Genomic DNA, 22292 nt, shown 5'->3' on the forward strand with positions numbered 1-22292 from the left:
CAAACATAAAGGTCAACCGATTCTTCGCTGATACTTAATATCAGTCATTGTCTAGTAGCCTAACATATCTGTAGCAGTATCTTCTAGTGTACGTTGTCATGCACAATTCCTCTCCTGAAATAGCTGATGTAGCATCGGCATGTGTCTTGCATTAACCTATGCACCATGTGCTATGCACCATTTTACTTTTCTTGATGTTTTTAGCCTTCTTCCTCGATAGCCTGGGTCTTTGCCCAAGCTACACTGAAGTGATTGATTGCAGAATCTGGTTTTGCTGCCCCAGTTGGTTGTGGTAACTGTGTTACGTTTCTCGGATGTGGGTGCCTGGTCAGTTGCATTGCTAAGCAGTCCCTCGAGGTAAGCATTTGCTCCTGCAGTCCGCAAAGCGGCATAGACTCCCAGTATACACACACCGTAACTGGTGCTCCCTGTTCGTTTTTGCCTGCTGCAGCCATGGGCAAATTGTGCTTGTGGCCTACGTCGGCCATGATTTGCTCAAAACGGAGACCAGCATATGTGCTTACATGGTTCGAAGTGTATGAAGCTGATAGCCGTATGGGTGGAAAGGCCCGCAAAAATGGCTGCCGAAGGTGATGCCCACAAAAGCGACTTATCCACATTGAGACAAAGTGGGACACGAAAGGTGAGCCCCACATTAGCGGCCCTCGAAAGAAAATAAATGTGCAGGTTGGAAAGGAGTTAACGCTAAAATGCCGGGTAGTCCATGTCACTGTGTTGGTTGCGGCAGCAGATGCCTGCGTCACCCGATTGCTTCGCAATGGAAGTTGCTCATCTTCAACGGCAACTGTTGGTTCAAATAGGTGCGAGGCTCTGTCCAATCTGTTTGTGCCACTGGTTGTCGCACGTTACCAGACCACCACACACGACAAAGGCAAGCATTATGCCTGTGAGATGGTTCGTCGCGAATGTATAATGTATTGTCTGAACCTCATGCGGTGATTGATTGCTGTTTAATTTTGCTGTTGCACTGAGAAGCAGTTTCTCGAAGTAAGCATTTGCTCCTGCAGTCTGCACAGAGACAGACTCCCAATTTACACACACCATGATTTGTGCTCCCCGTTCACCCTTTCCTGCTGCAGCCATGCGCAAATAGTGCCTCTGGCCTTTCTCGGCTGCGATTAAGCACGAACGGAGACCAGAATACGTGCTTACATGGTCGGACGTGCATGAAATTTGGTGGAAAGGCCCACAAAAGTGGCTGATGAAGGTGATGCCCACGAAAACGACTTGTCTATATTGAGACAATGTGGGACACCAAGTGTGAGCCACACATTAGCGGCCTCCAAAAGAAAAGAAATATGCAGGTTGGAAAGGAGTCAATGCTAAAATGATGGGTAGTCCATGTCACTGTGTAGGCTGCGGCAGCAGATGCCTGCGTCACCCGATTGCTTCGCAATGCAATTTGGGCATTTTTAATGCCGACTGTTGCTGCAAACAGGTGGCACACTGTCCAATCTGTTTCCGCTGCTGGTTGTCGCTCATTACTAGACCACCATGTGCGACGAAGGCAGGCACTACGCCGGTAGGTAGGCGGCTGAATGTACTCTAAGAGACCCGTGTATGTGAACGCTCACTGTTGCCATATGGTTCGTAGCCAATGCATTATGTATTGACTGAACCTTGTGTGGCGATTCATTGCTGTTTAATTTCGATGTTATCTTACTTGGTTATGGTCGCCATGTTATGCTTCTCGAATGTGGCGGCCTGGTCAGTTGCATTGGGAAGCAGTCTCTCGAAGTAAGCATTCGCTCCTGCAGCTTGCAAAGCGACATAGGCTCCCAATTTTCATGCACCGTGATTCATGCTCCCCGTTCGCCCTTTCCTGCTGCAGCCATGGGCAACTTGTGCCTCTGGCCTTTCTCGGCCGCGATTAGGCATAATGGAGACCAGCATACGTGCTTACATAGTCCGATGCGTATGAAGTTGATAGCCACATGGTTGGAAAGGCCCGCAAAAGTAGCTGATGAAGGCGATGGCCACAAAAGCGACTTGTCCATATTGAAACAATGTGAGACACCAAGTTTGAGCCACACATTAGCGGCCCCCGAAAGAAAAGAAACGTGCAGGTTGGAAAGGAGTGAACAGCTAAAATCCGGGGTAGTCCATGTCGCTGTGTAGGCTGCGGCAGCAGATGCCTGCGTCACCCGATTGCTTCGCAATGCAATTCGGGCATTTTTAACGGCGACTGTCGCTGCAAAGAGGTGGCACACTGTCCAATCTGTTTCCGCTGCTGGTTGTTGCTCGTTAACCTGACCAACATGTGCGACGACGATGGTGAGCCGTTTACGAGCTCGCGTCAATGATTCCAGCGTATCTCGATATGCAAATTTTATTTCTGCTATTGCACGAGAATGTACACTGCTTGTCTTCTGCCAATAAAGTCGCACGTTCTGTTCACTCACTTGTGGCTTGTTTGTATAGGCGTCAGTAGAGGCTCTTGGCAATTAGAACGCACCAGCTACGCGGCAGCGAAGGCACTGAGGCATGCCGCATAGCCGGCAGGACAAGCACGGCGCGTACCAGCGTATGTGACCGGCGAAAAGCGGCCATATTGGATTTTGTTCTAAAAAAAAGTTTACTTCCGCTTCCGGATTGAGCAACGTCATCTGGCGTCCACCTAAGTAAGTTCCATGCGCTGCCGCTGCTTATTTTCGTACCACTGCGGAAGGTCCAGTTTTCCTTCTCTAAAGTTGGTCCTTTATGCTATGCCTCTCCAACCTCTCCGCTAGCTGCTTGGCAGTCGACCCCGAGCGACAGCTATCGAAGCAGTGCGCATTGCGAGCATACAGTAATACAGTAATACCTTGTTTACTCAAAGTAGTAAAAACTGCAAAAAATTTGCAGATAAGCAAAGTTGAAGGAACTGCAGTGAAACGTGGAGTTCTTCCAAAAACAATTCACCACTACTGACCAGCTTTTCAACAAGAGCTTCTAAATTGGCTCTTCGTAAAGGTTTCACAGAAAAAAAACATACCAGAGATGATACTCGTGAAAGCTCACGTCACTTTCTGTGGCACCGTATGCCCTTGTATGCACTTGTATGCCCTGTATATATTATTGCTTTTTTGCGTCTTTTTCCCTGAATATCACTTCAAGAATTGTACTCCCTGATATGTTCATTTTTTGTGTATTTTACTTTCTAGTATAAATGCCTTACGTTAAGTTTTACTCATGTTATTTCCTTAAGTGTACCATTATGGCCTTTCATTACTTCAGTTGTTCCTGTTTCATGTTTTAATCTTGGTAGTAATGTTGATGAGCCCTGTATTGAGGTGTATATTTTGTATACCACATTAGAAGGCTGCTTACTCTGTAACCCCCCCCTTACACAATGCCCCCATGGGGCCTGTAAGGTATTTTAAATAAATAAATAAATAAATAAATAAATAAATATCAACCAGCTCCGTTTCACGGAATTCATATATTATTCAGGGCAGAAAAACTGTAAGGATGGTGTGCTTGCGGTAGCACTTGGACCTAGAAAGGAGTCCTTGAACTGCTTCACACATCACATGAGCCAATCCATAGCTGATCGTTCCAGCCACTGCACTGAATTTGATTTCGCCGAAAGCGAAGCATGTTTCTTATTTCAGCTGACGTCGGCACCTCTGGAGGCCCTTCATTGTCGTCGACCGTCTTCACCGTCTCCTCCATTTGTAGCCATCCCAGCGATTTTGGCGTCAGTAAATTCACATGTTCGCCGTCGGTAATTCACATGATCCGGTACATCCTGCTCGCATAGCAAGTACTCGTGAAAGCTCACGTCACTTTCTGTGGCACCGTTCCCGGTAAGTTATATTACTTGGCAGCGCCATCCTCGCCGCACTCATGCTTAAGTTGCCTGCACCACACAGTCAACGAAAAAATCCGTTCTGTGTGTGTTGAGTAGAATAAAATTAAAACAGAAATTACACGTCTGATGGTAAATCACGTGCATTGCATAAAGCAAACAAAACGACTTGCGTCAAGTGTGCTATTTTGTAGGGCCTACCTCTATACACGTCCATCCCATATGACGTGCCACATGACAAGCCACATGACGTGCCACATGGTCGCTTGACGAAGTTGTTATGCCACTAAGTTCCAACTTCACACACGGGGAAAGTGTCCGCTTTGTGGTAGGCGCGGCAGCCGCGATCGCGCAAAGCTTGTTAATCAGTCCGGCAGAGGAATTTTTGTTCAGTCAAGATTTCAAGATATCCGCCATTTAGCTCAACAATACTTCCGAGATAAAAGGCAATAAATACATGGCACGCATGGGAAATGGCCGATTTTTCAAAAGATGCAAGTTCAAGTTAACAAGGTATTACCGTATGTTATATGATGAAATATAGCACACGAAAAGAGTGAGGAGTAGGCTTCTGCTGAAAAGAGCGTTTTAAAGGTGACTTTGTGCTCTGTTTGCGAGCTTCACACGCCGCGCACGACTGCAAAATTTGTCTGAGACATTCACAGCAGCATATGCTAACCGCAAACTGCATTATTTCATTAAGTCCAAGGAATGGTTAAGTACCACTTTAAACAATTGGCATAGAAATAAGCAAGAATCACAACATTAAAATAACACTGAACAACATTTTAGCCTGTGCGGCTCTTCTCATTTATTTGTTGTTTGTTTACCTTTGCAACACATACAGGTAAATCTCGATATAACAAGCTTCAATATGGTTGATCCCAGATATATCGAACTCTTACTGTCTATATCAAACACTTGTAAAATTTTCTTGAAAATCTCACCCAAAGTATAGCGATGTATTAAGTGGGACTGAATTTGAAATGGCACTGTTTTGGCAGATGCTGTCAAACAAGAGATTGAAAAGGGCAGTACATGCTATGAAGGAAAAATTAGCAGAGTGCTCTCAGTTTTGCTCGGTGCGCATATGGATGGTCGTGCAAACTGCAGCCACTCATTATAAGCAAGATCAGATCGGCACTCTGCTTCAAGAATGCGTGAGGCCTCCCAATCCGATACGCATTCCACAAAAAAGCATGGATGACACTCAATCTTTTCAGAGAGATCTTGTAGACAAAGGGTTTCTGCAAATGGCACTTTAGGCTTCCAGAAGCGGCCAAAACTAATCCAACCCCAACCTCCACTTGCAACAGATCTTTACATTAAAATTTTAACAAAACCATTGCAAAAGCCCCATCCACACTTAGCGTATGTGGCGTGAGTAAGCAAGTTTGCATGAAGAAGCAAGTTTCCGTAAAGAAGCAAAAGTTGGTTGCAGGTGAATTTTTGAAAATCGAGTGTGAAACTACCTACAATGACAAATCTTATTTTAGAATACTGAACTTCCGTTGTTCTTTCATGCTACATCATAAGTCAATGAATTTAAGAATTTTTCATGCTTAATTGGCTCAATGAAAATGCAAAAAAAAAAGCATTTTCAGAAAATTTATGCTAAATGTCCTTATTGTTTCAGCCACCACAATATTTTTTCTCTGCTTTCACCTGTTGCTAGTTTATGCTAAAAATATTTGAGGTTATTAAAAATGACTTACCTTGCAAGACAATTAGTTTAAAATTTGGCAGATTGACTTTTTAATTAAGCATCAAGGCCCGCTGAATACAGTGGAGTCTCGATGATACGATCATGGCTAATACGAATTTTCAGATGATACGAATTTTTCTGTGGTTCTGGCCGAGCTCCATTACTTTGCAACGTGCTAGAGAACGGTTGTTACGTATAAATTTTCGACCCCCTTCGGTTGATACGAAAATTACCGAAGGCACTGGAAATTCTAAAGTGTGCTTGGCAAAAGCCAGACACTGCTGCTGTCTGTGCTTTGCTTCCCTGGCTTTGCTGTTTGGTGACATAGCCAGTCGCTGCTACCGTCTTCGCTCCAATTCATTCGCTTTGGTCTTCGGCGATATCGCATGTCGCTGCTGTCGCTTTCGTTCTGCTTCCCTGCCTTTGGTACCCCGCGATCTAATCAGTCGCTGTTGGTGTTTCCATTCTGCCTCCGTTGCTTTCGCATCTGGTGACATGTTCAGTCGCCGCATGCGCATTCGCTCCTTGTTCTTCTGGCGTTTGGCGTTGGGGGAATCTGACGTCCGCTGCAGCTTCCCTGAACCGCTTGGCGTGGAATCACTGGGCCGCTTCGGAGCCATGTGTCTCACTCGCTCGACTGCAACGAGACGTCTGTCGAAGGAGCGGCGGTGCAGCTATGGTGGCTAGAGGGGGAGGTGTCGGCATCGTAGCGCCGGAGAGGCAGCATTTTTTCAGGACGATGCGGCGGCGCTGCTGTCGGCTCTGAGATGCCTCCCGTACGCTGGCTAAGGTCCGCTGCGGTTATTTGGTTCCGCTGTGAAGTGCTTTCTCGCTCTGCGGCTTCTTGGGGCACAATACGCGCATCGGAAAATCATTTTAAAGGCTAGGCGACTGTATCACTGCAGCTGGCCTAACGTATTATGTACTAAATTTTGGTCATTTTATCGCCGCGCTCTAGCTTCGCGCTCAGTGCAACACTTGTGAAACTTATAATTGCACCAAACAGAAAGCTTCCGCAATAGGTGGTTGTTTGCAGTTTGCCAATGCCGCTTTAACATTTTAAGGGACTATTATGGGGTGCCGTATGCAGTTATGTCTGGCATGACTTTATTAGTGCCTTGAGCTACAGGCGCTTCGCCTAATCGTCTACTGGTTGGTGCGCGCCTCATTGAAGTGCGCGCCTCAGTTGAAACGGGCCGCTCGAGTGAACCATGATTATTTCAAGTTTATTTAATTTTGCAATGAAAGGTAGAACTGTAGGCAACAATGGTCAAAACTCAGCATAATATGAGAGCGTTAAGGGAAATTTGGTTTCCAATATTAGAAACCTGCAAAGAACTAAATTCGCGTATTTAGTACCGCTCAAATAATGCCAAAAATGACTTAAAAAGAATATTTACTGTTAATAAAATAATGCACATGACTCTATACAGATGGTTGTTAGCTCTCAAACAAACAATATGACACGAAATGGAGCGCAGATCCAATATATATAATGGAGGTATATACCCAGAAACGGTGAACAAGGTGAAGTGCAAACAATAATTTGTCGGGTGGGAAATTCTGTTCAGATATCCAGATATTTCTGGGCATACAATGTGATGTGAACAATTCCTGTTAAACATATACGAAAGCCTTATGTTGGTCTTGCTGATATAAACTTTGCAGTTATGCAGTTATGTTGTGCGCCTCAACTTATATAGGTATTTAATTTTTTTTCGCTTCCCTTGCTTCGATGCGTTCTCTCCTGCGACAAGGACGTGCAACCTCGTGATGACAAAAAGCCGTATCACTTGGCTGGTGATTTCTACGCTATGCTGCGCACAGCCAACCATATCCAGCTTATTTATTGACAGGCAGGAAATAAGGCCCATGATGCTGTCAGCCTTCAACTTGTTAAAGCTGAAACAATGTGTGAAGGCATCTTCCATCGCAGCAACCAAGTCCTTTAGTGCCTGGGATGGGTAAAGTAGGCCGCCTCTATCCATGTGGTTGGTAAGGCACGACTCTTCCAAAAGCAAGCGCGAGTCTTTTGCTTGAAGCAACAGCTAGAGAACACTATTCGCACTTTGTTCTCATTAGCATTTTCCTGGTAACATACCCGCTAACGTAGTAGGGTATGCGAGAGTCGCTATTTGATCCCACCATTTCACGATGATCTGGCATCGCATCACAATGCTTTACCATCTCGTGAACTTCATTTAGGTGGCCCACATCCAGGAGATCATCCAGCTTACTCTGCATACCGAACAAATTTTTCCAGTGGCGTGGGTCAAGAAGGTTACTCAGAACTTCTGATGACAAGCAAACAAAAGCGGGGAAGGCGAAGCTAACTTCACCACAGACTTCACGACACGCGCTTGGAGCGGAGAGTTTGCTCAAACACATCACGCTAGGCATCTCGGAGACGACGAGCGCGCCACCTGTCGCTGTCATGAAAAAATGCCGCACCGCCATACGCGGCGCAGCCCAGCCGATGCCGACACCTCCCCCTCTAGCCACCATAGTGCAGCTGCCACCGCCAACACATGGCCGACGCGCGCGCACACTCATGCACAGCGGCGCCCCCACCGGTGTGCTGGTTGCTAAGGAGGGGAGGAGGTTGCGCGGAGGAGAGGCCACAGTTGGCACGATTCCAGCACACGGACGGACGCGACCGCGAGCATGAGCGGAAGCTTTCGCCTTAATAAACGCCGCCCCACCAACTGCCGCGAAAGAGAACAGCGTGCAGTCACGCAATTTCTCACCTTCTCTTTCGGTGCGGAGGCGCGGACGCGGCGCTGGACGGCGTGGAGGCCGCGACTGAGCGCGAAGAGTTTGAAGCGGTGGCGCTTTTGTTGCTTTTGTGCTTCTCCACGTGCCATCGGACGGAGTAGCTGCTGTGCTTCGGACCGCGTTCTTTGTGTTAGACGTGGACAACGGCGAAGGTCCACCACCGGCGGCTGAAACGCTGTACATGCTCGAAGTTCTGAGGCGTGCTATGGCCGCGGATGAAATCAGCGACGACATGTGCACGCGTTTTTATGGATTTGAACAAAGTCTGCTAAGTGACCTGACAACGAAAAAGAGGCAGAAGGACATTTACGTACATGTGCCTGAGTGAGTTCACCTCTGACTCTTTAATTTAGCTAGTTTCAATCGTTTCGATGATACAAATTTCGACTAATATGAATATTTTTCGTGACCCCGTGAGATTCGTATAGTCGAGATTCCACTGTAGAAATATGTCAGACAGCTCATTACATGCACTAACCTCTCAGCTTGCGACCTATAAATAATTCGAGTAAATTATGTAGTACTATGAAGCAAGAAAAAAATTTTTTGTACAACCAATCTCACTGGTAGGTACTGTCGAACTGTGCTCACTGCAGAACACATACAATTTTCCCATAGAAGCGCAGAACTTGAAAAAAAAAAATGTATACTATAACTGACACAGTAAACAGCTTATGTGCCATTGGTAGGCAATACATAATCAAGTCCCACCGAAGTGGCACACACAGCTATACAGAAATTTAGCTGATAGAACTCCATTTGTTTTGGGCAAATGATGGCGAATGCCAACAATGCTCACCTTCATAATCCGGAAATCGGCCCGCATCTCATCTGTCAGGCCCGTCAGTGTGCAGAGTTCAGGCACCAGGCACACCAACCGTGGCTCCTCAGACTCCTGCAATAAATGGGGGGGGGGGGGGGCAGGGGGGGGAAACAACATAAATCTGTTTCTTGCTATTTTTTAGCATAAAACTCCGCATATTCTGTGCTTTATCATAATTTGACATGCCTAATGTCAGACTTGTACGGTGGAACCCCTATTATACTACTTTCTCTGGACCATGTGAAAATGTCACGATCCAACCAACAAATTTCAATAATGCACGGCTTTGTATGACAGAGCTGCACAGATCTTCCATTTGAACTATACCTTAATACTCTGCAGGACTCTGAAACCAAAACCGCCAAAGAAGTTAATGCAAAAAATATTGCAGTGCAGCTGCCAATCATGCTTTATTGGAGAAACTTAGCATACTGTGTACCGCATTATGCGTCCACCAGCATGCTAGAACATTCTTTTCTCACCTACGTACTTAAAAAATATAGGTCAGTTTCTAATAGACTTTCTTTCGAGACACGCAGCAAGAACTTTTCGCATGGGTTATCGTGCGAGACAGGACATGCATAATCTCAGGTCACATAATTGAGGTTTTTAATGCAATGTCTCTATGTGCTGGGACTACACTAATTCATTGTAAAATTCAGGAAAGCACAAAATCTAGAGACACATGCATAACCGAGGTTCCACTGTATTATATTCGGGCATCGGGACTTTATCCCATTATTTTGAACACCTAGACATGGTTTCCATTTTGAAACATGGAGTAAGCAGCAGGCACCTATTGCTATCAGGCGGTGCGGCGCAAGTGGAAGACCAAAACCATGAGTGACCACGTCCGCCATGCCGAAACATTTGCCGATGTCAACATACGTATCACACGAACCATCAACCCGTTTCCCCAGAGTCAAGCTGCACGATGGCAGCCAGATTTTGGTCTATGGGGAGAATGACAGTGCCGCGAAGCAGTCCGAATAATCAAGCATGTCCTAATTTCTGGAGCCCGATAAAACAGTCGGCGACTGTATTTTTTTCATAACCTCTTGTACATACAACACCATGTAATTAGAACCTAATATAACGAAGTGTGTATGCAATTTCAACATACCAAAATTTCGCTTCAGCAGCAAAGGACTATCGTTACAATAAATGGACACTTCCGTGGGCGCAGTTGGTCAAATGAGCGAATTTCATGCGGCTCCTTGCAAACATACCTGTCAAATCACGCGCAGCAAGAGTGACCACTGAAGTGAGCCCGCATCGTGTTCCGTATAAACAAGTGCGATAAGATCCTATCACGCCCCACGCACTGTGTGCTTTAGGTGCGAGTGAAAGTGTGCAAGGGTACGAAAGAAAGATAGTGGCTTCACGCACCAGTGCCCGCGCAAGCAAAGGGAATGAGGGGGAAGGGAGCGAGCTCACGGTAAGGTGATCAAGCATGTGTGAGGGGCAGGACTGGGGGGGGTAAGTTGGCACATGCACATTGTGATATCTGGCAAGCGTCTCAGCCGTGGCTGCGCATGGCTGTAAGCATGGCTGAGTGCATATGCAGCCGCGCACCCTGCTTTAGAGGTAATCGGCCGCATGTACAGAGTGAGTGTGCCGAAAACATGTAAGCTGTCTTCCCACGCGTTTAGTAATAAAGGTTGCATAATCTTGAGTTTCGGTGACCTGTTGGAGCGAGAGGCAGATGAAGCATTCGTTCCCTGCTGCCGGCACTTTTCACGATAGCATCATCCCAGTGCAGGTGATGCTATCAGCCGCGGGGACGGAAAGCACGCGAAAGTGTGGCTGGCTTCACTTAATTCGTACCACCTATAAGAAGATATTGTCGACATGGCACAAGACCATATGATTTGTCGCTGACTCTCAAATTCATCAAACTAAATAGTTTTCTCATTCAAATTTGCTTTTTTGGATTGCCCAATCCCTAAGCAAATTCTGCAGCCCCTTTCCGTGCAAGAAAAATGGACTGGTGACTGTACTTATTTTCATAAAAGGTTGAATTTCAACACAATAAAATTTTGATTTAATGATGCAAATTGCCGATTTTACCTACTTCGTTATACCAAGGTTGAACTGTATTCAATTCACGAATCAAATTATTCGAACAGCTACTAATCAATTCAAGTATTTGCACCCCCTTAAACCCTTTGTAGCAAAATAGGAGATAAGTGTCCCACTTTGTGATGTGCACAAACATGCTCCTCAGTGGCAAATGGGCACATTTAGCTCATTTGTTTGATGTTGCTTTTTATCGTAATATTTTAGCAGTTCATGCGAGAATAGTTTTCGGGGTGGGTACTAAGTGGCGACAAGCGTGCAAGAGCTAGAATAAGTGTTTTCATTTATAGAACAAACATTAAATTTTGCCCACATTTGGTCACAAGAAGGAAGTTTCCAAGGTACCCGTCAAAAAAAGAAAAAAATGAATTATGGGGTTTTACGTGCCAAAACCATGATCTGATTACGAGGCACGCCGTAGTGGGGGACTCCGGAAATTTGGACCACCTGGGGTTCTTTAACGTGCACCTAAATCTAAGTACACGGGTGTTTTCACATTTCGCCTCCCCCTCGAAATGCGGCTGCCGTGGCTGGGTTTCGATCCCACAACTTTATGTTTAGCAGCCCAACACCATAGCCAGTAGGTAGCCACGGCGGGTGTGCCCGATAGGTTATTCCTCTTTGCTGCATTGAGATTTACACCTTTAAATTCATAAGCACCCACTTTGGTATCAGACAATAGCTGGTCTGCAAAACATGCCCTTACAAATACAAAAACATGCTCGTGCAGAAAGGCACTGATGCCATTGGTGTTAGACGCATGGGTGAAGTACACACAAACATTCTGTGTATGGCCTCCGCTGTGCCATGTTGTTCGTCATGTTTCTGTCTATTTTATGAGGGAAGTGTTTACATGCTACTTTTCATGGAGAGCCTAGAAGTTCAAGGGTACAAATGAGTACCACTTATTAAAAAAAATGATTTAGTGTCAGTGAGACACATACGTCACACTTTTTAAAAATAAATAGATTGTAAAGAAGTGTAGTTAAAAATCACTACTAATCTCCTCATTTACTCATGCCACACAAAAAATTTCAAGTGTTTCTTACGAATGGAGACAAGTTGACACCTTCGCAAACATCCCTTTATTACCACACTCCGCGACTCTTCCCCAGGCTGTCCACATGCTGTCCATCCACGCACACCACACAGAACACATGCACACCTTGTGCCATTCAAGTCTTCCTTCCTCTGTCGCAGCCGCACTCGCAGCAGACAGCACGAATGCGGTGCCACAAGTTTCATTTTACAAAGGAAGTAGTTGGAAACAACTTTGTACTGAGACCATTGAGGGCCAGTGGGCTGTATGCATCCCACTTTCTGGAAGACTGTTTAGTGTCAGTGGGACAAATATGTCCCAATTTTTTTTTAACAGACGACTTGATGTATAGAAGTCAAATTGGTTGCAAAATTTCTACTGTAGTACACCACACTAAAGGCACCAAGCTCTTTGTTGTCACATATTTAATAAATAAGTAACTATTTTTAAACACCTCATTTACTCATACAACAAATATTTTAAGAACTTTTGGAAAAAATTGCACATCATCCTGCAAAGGGTTAATAATAAAAAAAGATTACGGACAATCAAGCATAAAGAATAGCTACCACATCCTTGTTATTAGCTAACACTAGCCTTACAAGTTCAAAGGACCTCATGGACCTCCGTAAACAAATAAATAAAAAAAAATGCTGTGACAGCTTTTGGAAACTCTTTCTAGCAATTCCTAAAAAACAAGACCCACAAAATGCAGAAAATGGGATGTTTTGTTGTGCAGAAACAAAGGTTACTGCCCCTCTACAACTGTGAAGAGGGGGGGAAGCGAAGCTAGGAATCCGCAGCTCTTCGTTGTAACGCCTCGGCCTCGCGCTCCCTCACAGAGAGGTCTGCATGTCGACGAGCCCTTTCTCAAGCGATTTCCCGGGGGCATTCATGAAATGCCGCCTTATCTTCAGTTGAACGCATGACACGTGGCCCGCTCCTGCTGACGTTCCTTCAACACAGCTTGACTTTCGGTAAACGAACCAAACGTAGTCTCCCTATCTGACCACCGGGCCTGAACTGGCGAGTAATGGCGGGCACGAGGCACGCGAACATGAGATCACACCCTTTCCTTCCTCTGGATAGGCTCACGTCTTGCGCTGCGTCTACTTTTCCTGCATATAGAACCCCACTTTAAAGGGTGCGTGTGATGAACCAACAGTGGCTGAATCTGTCAGCGTGGTGATCTCACAACCCGGAGGTCGGTGGTTCAAATCCGCAGCCAGACATACAATTCTTATTTTTGTGCAGCTTGAGTTTTTTCATATGGCAACACGAACACCGATGGCGACACAAGTGAGGGAATACAAGCTCCGCTTGAAAAAGAAACCACATACCGGTGCATTCTTCCTTGGCTTGTCCCTGTGCAAAAGTAGTGGCTGATCAAAGTCCTGAACCTCAATGTTGTAGATACGCCTGCAGAGTTGAACAAGAAGAGGCAATGTGTACAGTTCAGGTTTTTAAGGTGCCTTTGAAACAGGAAAGATCCTATTGTTCAATTCTCATTTCAAAGCTACTACAATGCTGAAAGGGCTACGTTGTTCTAATAATGTCATACACGAAAGTAAAAAAAAAAATTAAATTATGCGGCTTTACGTGCCAAAACCACTTTCTGATACACGAAAGTCATCCAATAGCAAGGACAACTCCATTTTCCAATACAATTCAAAACAATGAGTGGGTATCCATGGCTGTAGTGGTTCCTTCAAACGGTACTGCAGGGAAGCAGCCATTGCGAGCACCTACTGCTCTCTACCACACAAGCCTAGCACCTTGTTTTGTCCTTGTGGGATCTAGCAGCCCGAAAACGTTATCATCTGATCGTAGTTCAGTTTGTCGATATACTGAACATTACTGCAGAAAGGTTAAGTGGAAGAAGTGTAACTGTATTGGGTCAGTTTATGTGTTCTCGATCGCAAACATTAGTGCCAGGAAATCGTATGATCATATCGATGAGGTTCTACTCTATTCAATACAACCAAATTACTTGACTTTAGGCCAATTATTGGCACAGGCCACTTACTTGTAGTAGTCAATGTAGCTTATGACCTCTCCGGAATGGAATGTGAAAGTAGAGGTTGGCTTGAGGTCCCAGGCAATGTCGTCCACTCGGTATGTGCGGTAATTGTACCGTGTCATCACAATGGCACCCACAATTGCATGCACAGCCCTGGCTTTGTAGTCGGTTGGGTACGCATTGTACACATCAAACCTAGAAAGAGAAAGAAAAGGGTAGGACATCCTTTTCACATTACGATACTAGGAAACACTACTAAAAAGAAGTTCAGCTTCACAAGCCATAGATGCAGCAGGAATGTAAACATTGCACGAGGTTACAAGCTGCATAGGATTAAAATGAACACAATAGCATGCATTACATTCAGTTTTAACTGCTTCACATAGGCTCATGCATATGCGTTGGTTTTTTCCCTCTCTCATGCATGGTCATGTAACCACTCAGTCTGTCTTATCACCAAGAAACATAATCACACCAAACAGCGAAGTAGTATACAAAATAGCTTTGCCAAAAGTCACCATGATGGTGTGGTGGGTGTCTTATGTTTGTCTTAAGTGTGTGCGTGTGTATGTGAATTGCACATGTACATTTCGACACGAGTTTACAGAGCGTGGGTACCGTGGCAAATATGAATTTTTACTTTATAAGGCATAGTGCTTCTGGGATCCCCATTTAGGTTGCAAAGGCATTTAGCACATTGAAACTTTGAATTCAAGGCCCTAAGCATTCACAACAGTTAGTTTATTGCAAATTCAGCCTTCCTTAAAACTATTGTGGCCTAGTGTACATATGTTGTGTGTCTTCAAGATCTTAAGCATTGAAGTTTACTTGGTGCGAAGCAAGGGGGTGAAAAAGACATGGAACTTAAGGGAGGACGCAGGATTCGCATAGCGAGAAATGGCCAAAAAATTGAATTTTTGAAGATCACATTTTTAATTTCTATTACGCTTTTTCTATCCAATTCTGAAATATCATCACTGTAAACCACGTAGAAGTGCCCTAAAAAATTTGTTTTATCAGCCAAGATGGTAAAAAATTTTGCGGAAATAAAGAAAAAACAGCATTTTTCAAGCCACAGTATCTCCGGAGCGGCGCAACCGAGCGCCGCCACCTTGGTCTCGTTGGAAAGCGCATTTTTCTGTCTTTAAATTTGCCACTTCAGCTACCTCCTCCATACAGAAACACACATACAAAAAGCAAATAATTGAAGGTCGTGCCAGATTCTGCAATTGGCCGCGCCCACCACGTGACTCCAGCACGGTTCATCATTGGTCCGGTGCTCGCATCGTCTGCTCGGCTCTTTGCACCTTGCGAGTCTGGACTGGAAGTCTCCACTAGCCATAATCTCGACGTATGGAAATGGACACTACGCGGACATGGCAGTAGCGTGGCCGATCCCTACATTTGTGGATGTCTTAGACCCACGGCTAAGCATACCGAGCATCGGCGACGCAAACACCGCGACCAAGATTCGCGCGCGGAATCCGGACACACGGCTAAGCCTTTCAGCACTTGGTGTTTCGGAATTCGTGACCAAGCACATCGCGCATGCAATCCTCAGACCCGCCAATAAGCGTTTCGTGCATCGGTGCCTCCGACTGTGCGACTACGTACATCGAGCGTTGACTCCTCGAGCTCGCGTCTAGGCATTTCGCGCGTCGGCACCTCGAACTGCGCGACTAAGCACACTAAGTGTCGACTCCTCGAGCCCGCGACTAGGTATTTCACGCATCGGCATCTCGGACTGAGTGATTAAGCACATCGAATGTCGACTCCTCGAGCTCGCGGCTACCAATTTCGCGCATCGGCGCCTCGAACTGCGCGACTTAAGCACATCAAGTGTCGACTTCTCGGACTGCGCGGCTAGGTACTTCACATGTTGGCACCTCGAACTGTGCGAATCAAAGGGCAGAGACCCAAAAAATTACTTGTAAGCAAAGACAGCAAAAACTACAATCCTGGTGCATTTTGTGAGATGTGAACTGCTCCAAGAACCCTGAGAGACGTTTTCTCAAAATTGTGGTTTGGGCATTCTGTGTTGCCTGTGGAAAGGGTAGCATTGGAATGCCTGGACCAATTTAGATCCTGTTTGTTTTTATGTATTCCCTGAAGTGTGCTTGAGGGTATGACAGTCTTCAATACCTTGCTGCGGGCTTAGCTTTTTTTTTTTTCTGCATGCTAATTTGTGAATGACAAGTTCTGGTACAATTAGTAAAAGTGAGCATGATGTTCTGTGTAAAAAAAATAATAATAATAAAGCAGTTAAAAAATTTTTGGAACTGTTGTACCCTGTAGTGCTCATTTGGGCAAAGATTAAAACTACTGGCAGCTCCCTGGCATGTTTCGTTACAGTGCCAGGTTTTCCAGAAGCGGAACACATGTACCATATTGTAACTTGAAAACTCAAATATCAGCATCCCCTGATATTTTTCTCAGCGAACTGCACCTCGGTCCTTCAGCCTCTCGACTCGACCGATCAGAAGCTTGAAGTGTGCCTACCGTCAAAGGTTTATTCAGAGGATGCTGCTGAACATCGAGTACAAACGCACGACGGAGGTGAACCTTTTCATGGCCCTAGAGATGGTTGCTGCAGCATGGATGACAACGAAAGCGAGCGTGATCAAAAACTGCTTTGAACACTTGGGCTTCAATTTTAATAACCAGCAGGTGTCAGCTGCATTGTCCGAGTGAGAGCGACCAGCAGAAGGTGGAAGTGTGTGCTGACTTGGGCAAACTTTTCACTTTGAGCAAGGCATGGGATGCGGTTCGGTGTGTGGACCAAACTGTGCCCGATGGCTTTGGTCTACACGACTTCCTGTCTGTCGACGATGACTTGGTCGGCCACGAGGAACTAACCGATGATGCCATTGTCCGCAGCGTGCGCGGTGATGATGACAGCGATGATGACGGCGAAACCGCGACCAAGCAAGCGAGCCTGCGAGACGTGCTCAACGCACTCGGCACCATGAGGTCATTCCTCACGACGCATGATGACGACGTGGCCATGCAACATGTTCCGAGTTGTGAGGACCGAGTGTTAAAACTCCTCCGAGGCCGTGGATGGCAGACTGAGATCACAAATTTCTTCAATAAAATGCGAGTCCTGTTATGTAGTACCTTTTTTGTCTGCGTTCTCTCATTTTAGCAATAAAGACATCCTCGCGAGAACGAAAAAAATTGCTGTCCCCGGCGATTTCATTATAGCGGGGTTTAACTGTATTCATATCAGATATATATTTTATTTGCACTTGCTTTAAATTTTTCGAATTCACTTTGAAATTGAAAATTTCATATTTGCATACCCCTATAAATTAGTCATTGCAGATGCCGAAATGAATGCTTTCCCAAAATTGTTCCCATCTGGATTTTCAGCCATCTGAGAACCCTATCTCTCCAACACTTATGGTATTTTATTGGAATTTTCCTGACACTTCTTGGTTTCGAAGTCACTGAATGCCCTACTACTCACAGCACTTCACGACCAACACTTTTTGGTTTTTAAGTCACTGGATGCCCAATACAATAATGCCCTACTACTCACAGCACTTCACGAGCAGTGATCGTACGCAGGACACGAAAGGACACATCACAGTTTAGCATGAGCCCTCCTTCATATTCAGCCACTGATTGTACATAGCCAGGCCACACCTCCAGCCTGCAAAGAAGAAACAAGGTAAGATTAAGCAAACGTCCCTCAAAAAGTCTGCTCAAATTTAAAAGCTTGCAGGTCGCATTCCTACCTGCCGCTGGCTTAGTTCAGACAACCTTGAGCTCCCTACAAGAGCTGCCATTTAGCATAAGCTTTAATGATATTCCAAATAAAATATACTTCTGGCAGTTCAACTCCGATGAATTCAATCCTAATGAAAGGTCCCAGCATAGACCTGTACACTTCTATGGGCAAAGACTCATTTATTAAGACACAAAATTGCTCCTCGCCAGATAATTTGAACCTTGCTGGTGGGCAGCCTGTCTCCAACGGTGACCCCAATGGCTACAGCATCTGCTGTCAGCAAATTTTAACGTATAACAGCAGCTCATAACGTGCCACTACATATCCACCGAGTGCACGCCGTTTTTTTTTATTTATTGGTTTGAAAATTGCCTGTGTGTTACAATCAGATACAAAAGCGAAACAGTGTTTACAGTGTTAGCAACAGCCTGCTGTCATTGCCACTGTCATCACAAGATGGAGACAGAACAAGTTTTTGGATAGGTATAATGCCTAGAATATATATTAAGTATAAACCAAAACCGTAGTTGCAGCATTGACTGGCTCCGACAGGCTACTGTCTGAGCCAGTGCCGTAACCCGTGTCACCATTTTGTGGTGACAGAACAGGTTGGTGGTAGTTTTCACATTGGCACAAACAATGCACTGCTTTCATTATAAAAGTGACAAGCTAGTAGCAATGAAGCCACATTAAGTGTTTTCAGCATGTTGGAGTCTTGCATGACATGACGAACGAACTGTCGAAATGGTTAGCCTAGACGTGTGCCACCAGAGCATTTCCAATGGTTGCACAGCCATTCAAGAAATGTGAAATATCAAATGCGTACCGATTGTACAGAGGTCTCCATGAGGCCTGCAGAATAAACTGTCGGAGAGTAACAATGGATAACAAATTTCCATTCCATGAAGGTAAAACCAGCAGGTTTCATCTTTTTCCAATAGCCGGAATTGAAAGCATGCTATATATTGTTTTCTTATAAAATGGGGTTTGCATTAGATATGAGTACCCAATGTTTTCTAATGTAAACCTGTTAAACAAACAATAAAGGCTAATATGTCAACGTGGACTAAACATCACTCAAGAAACCTCACAGTGCACTTTGTGCCAAGAAAATGCCTAGTTTCAGCGGAAATTGTGCGTGAAGAGTCCGCATTTTTCTAACGCCATTGAAATCACCCGCCACAAGCGAAGAGGTGCGACACATACATCACTGCCATTTACTGCCATCGGCGAATAAAAGAGCCCCCAACAGCTGGTGTAGCATCTTTTTTCCACTTAAAATGCGATAGCACGCATGCCCAAAACTCAAGTGAAGACACTGCCGACAGCATCCCAAATCCCAAGACATCAATCACACGAATGCTGCATGTCCTGCTGCTTGCAGTAATTTCACTAGGCGCCTAGAAGTTCGTGAGATGGCCCGCACATTATATCGCAATCGCATAACATGGAAGCAACCACACAATGGCCACTTTAAATCAAATTCATTCTTGCTACTTGCTCTCATCATGATAAAAGCTCAAATAAGCCTTTGCTTTGTCTCATCTTACACGAGTACAAAGTATCAGAAATTGTACATGCAAAATCACGACAATCATGCAGTCGGGAAAATTTTTTAATTTCTTGCTATCAGATGGCACCTCAGCATTACCACTGGCAGCATGGAAAAATTTTTTTTCTGGCAATGACGACATACTAAAACTAGATCTAGTACTCTCTGGTTAAAACATTGGCCTTGCCGCACGTTTTTCCACGGGTGTAGAATTGTACTTATTCAGACAACAATGAAAGTTTGTTGCTAATCTTTTCGCAATGCCTATAGAGTAAAACCTATACAGGCACCAAAAAAAAAAAAAAAAGACTTAGCAGACTGTCAAATTGTTGAGGGTATCAAGAAAACAAATAAATGTTTACATCAGTCCGCTTTTATTTACTGAATAAATCCGCAACCCTGGCTTCTATTTAGCACAATATCAGCGCATAAAATACAATTCTCGTCCTCTTTTGACTGGATTAGCACTAGCAATAGTGAGGGGCCTTGCAACTTCCTTCGCAGTGCAACTCGTTCAGCCATGGTGCGACATCCGCAGCATGCTTTTCACTGTCGCACGCACTGCCCGGTTATCTTTTTAAAGCGAAGCTTTTTTTTCCCTCTTCCTCCGACTTTCCCACTGCTGCTGCTGCTGTGGCTGCTGTGACTGCTGTCTCAGACACAGCAGCCACAGCACACCATGTGTCAGAAGCATTGGAGAAACTGCCGCGCTTCCCTTTCTACTAACCTGCAAGTCCAGAGGGGACCTAGATAGAACTGTAGAGGGAAGAGAAGAGGCAGCTCCCATACAAGGGAAGGTGGAGAATTAGGGAAGGTGACGTGAAAAAGCAAAGAAACCCTACCACCATACGACAGCAGTCGTGGGGAAACTGAATAAGCTTAAGTTCCAGGTACAGTACAGTACGTTGCTGCTATTTCTGAAAAATGACCACCGTGCAAATATGTCAAGTGGACAAATTGCGCAGGGCGTGCAGGAGCAGAGCCGCATTAAAGCGCACCGCAGGGTCCAAGTGACACTATGGATGCGGTCGACCGACAAATCAACACTTCTGTGCCTGCCATGGTAGCTTTGCAGCTATAGCATTGCTAGAGGTCGCAGATTTCATCACAACCGTAGCAGCCACATTTCGACGAGAACGAAATAGAAAACGTACGTGCACTTAGATTTTGGGACATGTGAAAGAACATCACAGTGTCAAATTAACATGGAGCCCACCACTACTGCATGCCACATAATCCAATTTTGGTTTTGGCACGTACAGCTCCAAAATCCAATTCAAGTTTAATACTTCCACCATGGTGGGATGTGTCATGTGAGGCAACGACAATGCTCAACCCTCTCAGAAGTTATGAGATATTACCGCACAAAAATGCCTCAAGCAAACACCTCTCCCAGTGTGTTCTGTGTAGTATGCAGACAAACTACAGTGGTGCACGCAAAGTAATGTTTAACGTCAACTCACCGCTCTAGTGTTAGACTTAACATTGAAGAAATTACGCTTTAGCCGTCAACATCCCCATCAGTTATCGTCAATCAAAGCATCCAGCACGGAAAGCTTCGCTTATATCGATTCCCACAGTGCGTGGGATCTACATAAATTTTTCCCCCCTAGTGGGCTGGTTGGCAACAGATTATCCGTGCAATGAAATTTTGCCAGTGGGTTTGACACCAGCATGCAAGCCAGGGCAGAATGACTCTTGATCCTCAACAGCTTATTGCCCACAAATTGCATCCAGTCAAAATGGAACTACTGTTTGGCACAACCGCTGCAGACAAAACCGTCGATATCAATGTGATCATGCACGGCAACCATGCAGTTCTGAAGGCGCACAACCAATGCAAGCATTGAGCTAAAATTAAACTATTTGTTGCAACCACTGCAGACGAAGCCATATTTGCTATTGATCATGGATGGTGACCATGCAGTTCGGAAAGCACATGACTAAAGCGTGCACTTAGTGAAAAAAACTATTTGCAGCAGCCGCTACTCAACAAATGGGCACAAAACATGGAGGCACAAAGAGTTAGTTCCTGTCGTTGCCTTATGGTTTCCACTGTTGCAGTGCTACTTCGTTTCAGTTGGGTGCTAGCGCCATTTGTGCTCTTTTTCATAGCACATCTACGGCACTCCAGGCTCAAAGAGTTGTCCTAATTAACCAGTACGTGGACAAATACGTCCGAAATAAGAGTTTGATGCCATTAATTAATGCATACGCCTGCCTTCGGGAACCAGAGTACAAGTCCGAATTATCCAATTTTCCGATTTAACAAGGCTTAAACTAGCAAGGTTTTACTGCTGTCCCAGAGCCAGACATGACAGGACAGGCAGTTTTGCTGCTGTCGCTTAATTATCACGTGCATGTGGTTAGCATGAGCTTTGTGAGACAGGAAAACAAGTGGAACACTAAGAAAAGCTTAGCACTAAGCAATACAGAAACAAAAACCACTAAATAAGAGAGTTGGTTGAGCAAGAAAAACCTTTTGATCATCCGCCGCGTCATCATCAATGGCAACAAATAGCATTTTTCCCCTTCTTTCATTTTATAATGCAATGCAACGATTTATCAATGGTTTAGCACTAGTAGGGGTGGGACAGCTTTTTTTGGGGCAGGAAAATCTTGCTTTTGGAGCAGAATATTTTGAACTTGGAGCAGGTTATCGGGGGGAAAAGCTATTTGAATTGCAAATCTTAAATTTGGGGCAGCTTATTTGGAGCACAAATTTCTAAATCTGGAGCAGCTCAATGAAGTGATC

At 45.0% G+C, this 22292-nt stretch overlaps 1 protein-coding gene across 1 annotated transcript in view; it reads right to left on the reverse strand.

The window, feature by feature from the left end:
• LOC135918203 (piwi-like protein 1) overlaps positions 1-22292 on the reverse strand; it is a 148836-nt gene that overhangs the window by 66096 nt on the left and 60448 nt on the right. The window contains exons 8-11 of the mRNA XM_065451885.1: positions 17794-17907; positions 14259-14447; positions 13573-13651; positions 9091-9186 (exon numbers count right to left, since the gene is read on the reverse strand). Of these exons, the coding sequence (XP_065307957.1) occupies positions 9091-9186; positions 13573-13651; positions 14259-14447; positions 17794-17907 (478 nt within the window). The remainder of the gene's footprint in view (positions 1-9090; positions 9187-13572; positions 13652-14258; positions 14448-17793; positions 17908-22292) is intronic.

The sequence above is a fragment of the Dermacentor albipictus genome, chromosome 1 (assembly GCF_038994185.2).
Source record: "Dermacentor albipictus isolate Rhodes 1998 colony chromosome 1, USDA_Dalb.pri_finalv2, whole genome shotgun sequence".
In the NCBI taxonomy this organism is placed as follows: Eukaryota; Metazoa; Arthropoda; class Arachnida; order Ixodida; family Ixodidae; genus Dermacentor; species Dermacentor albipictus.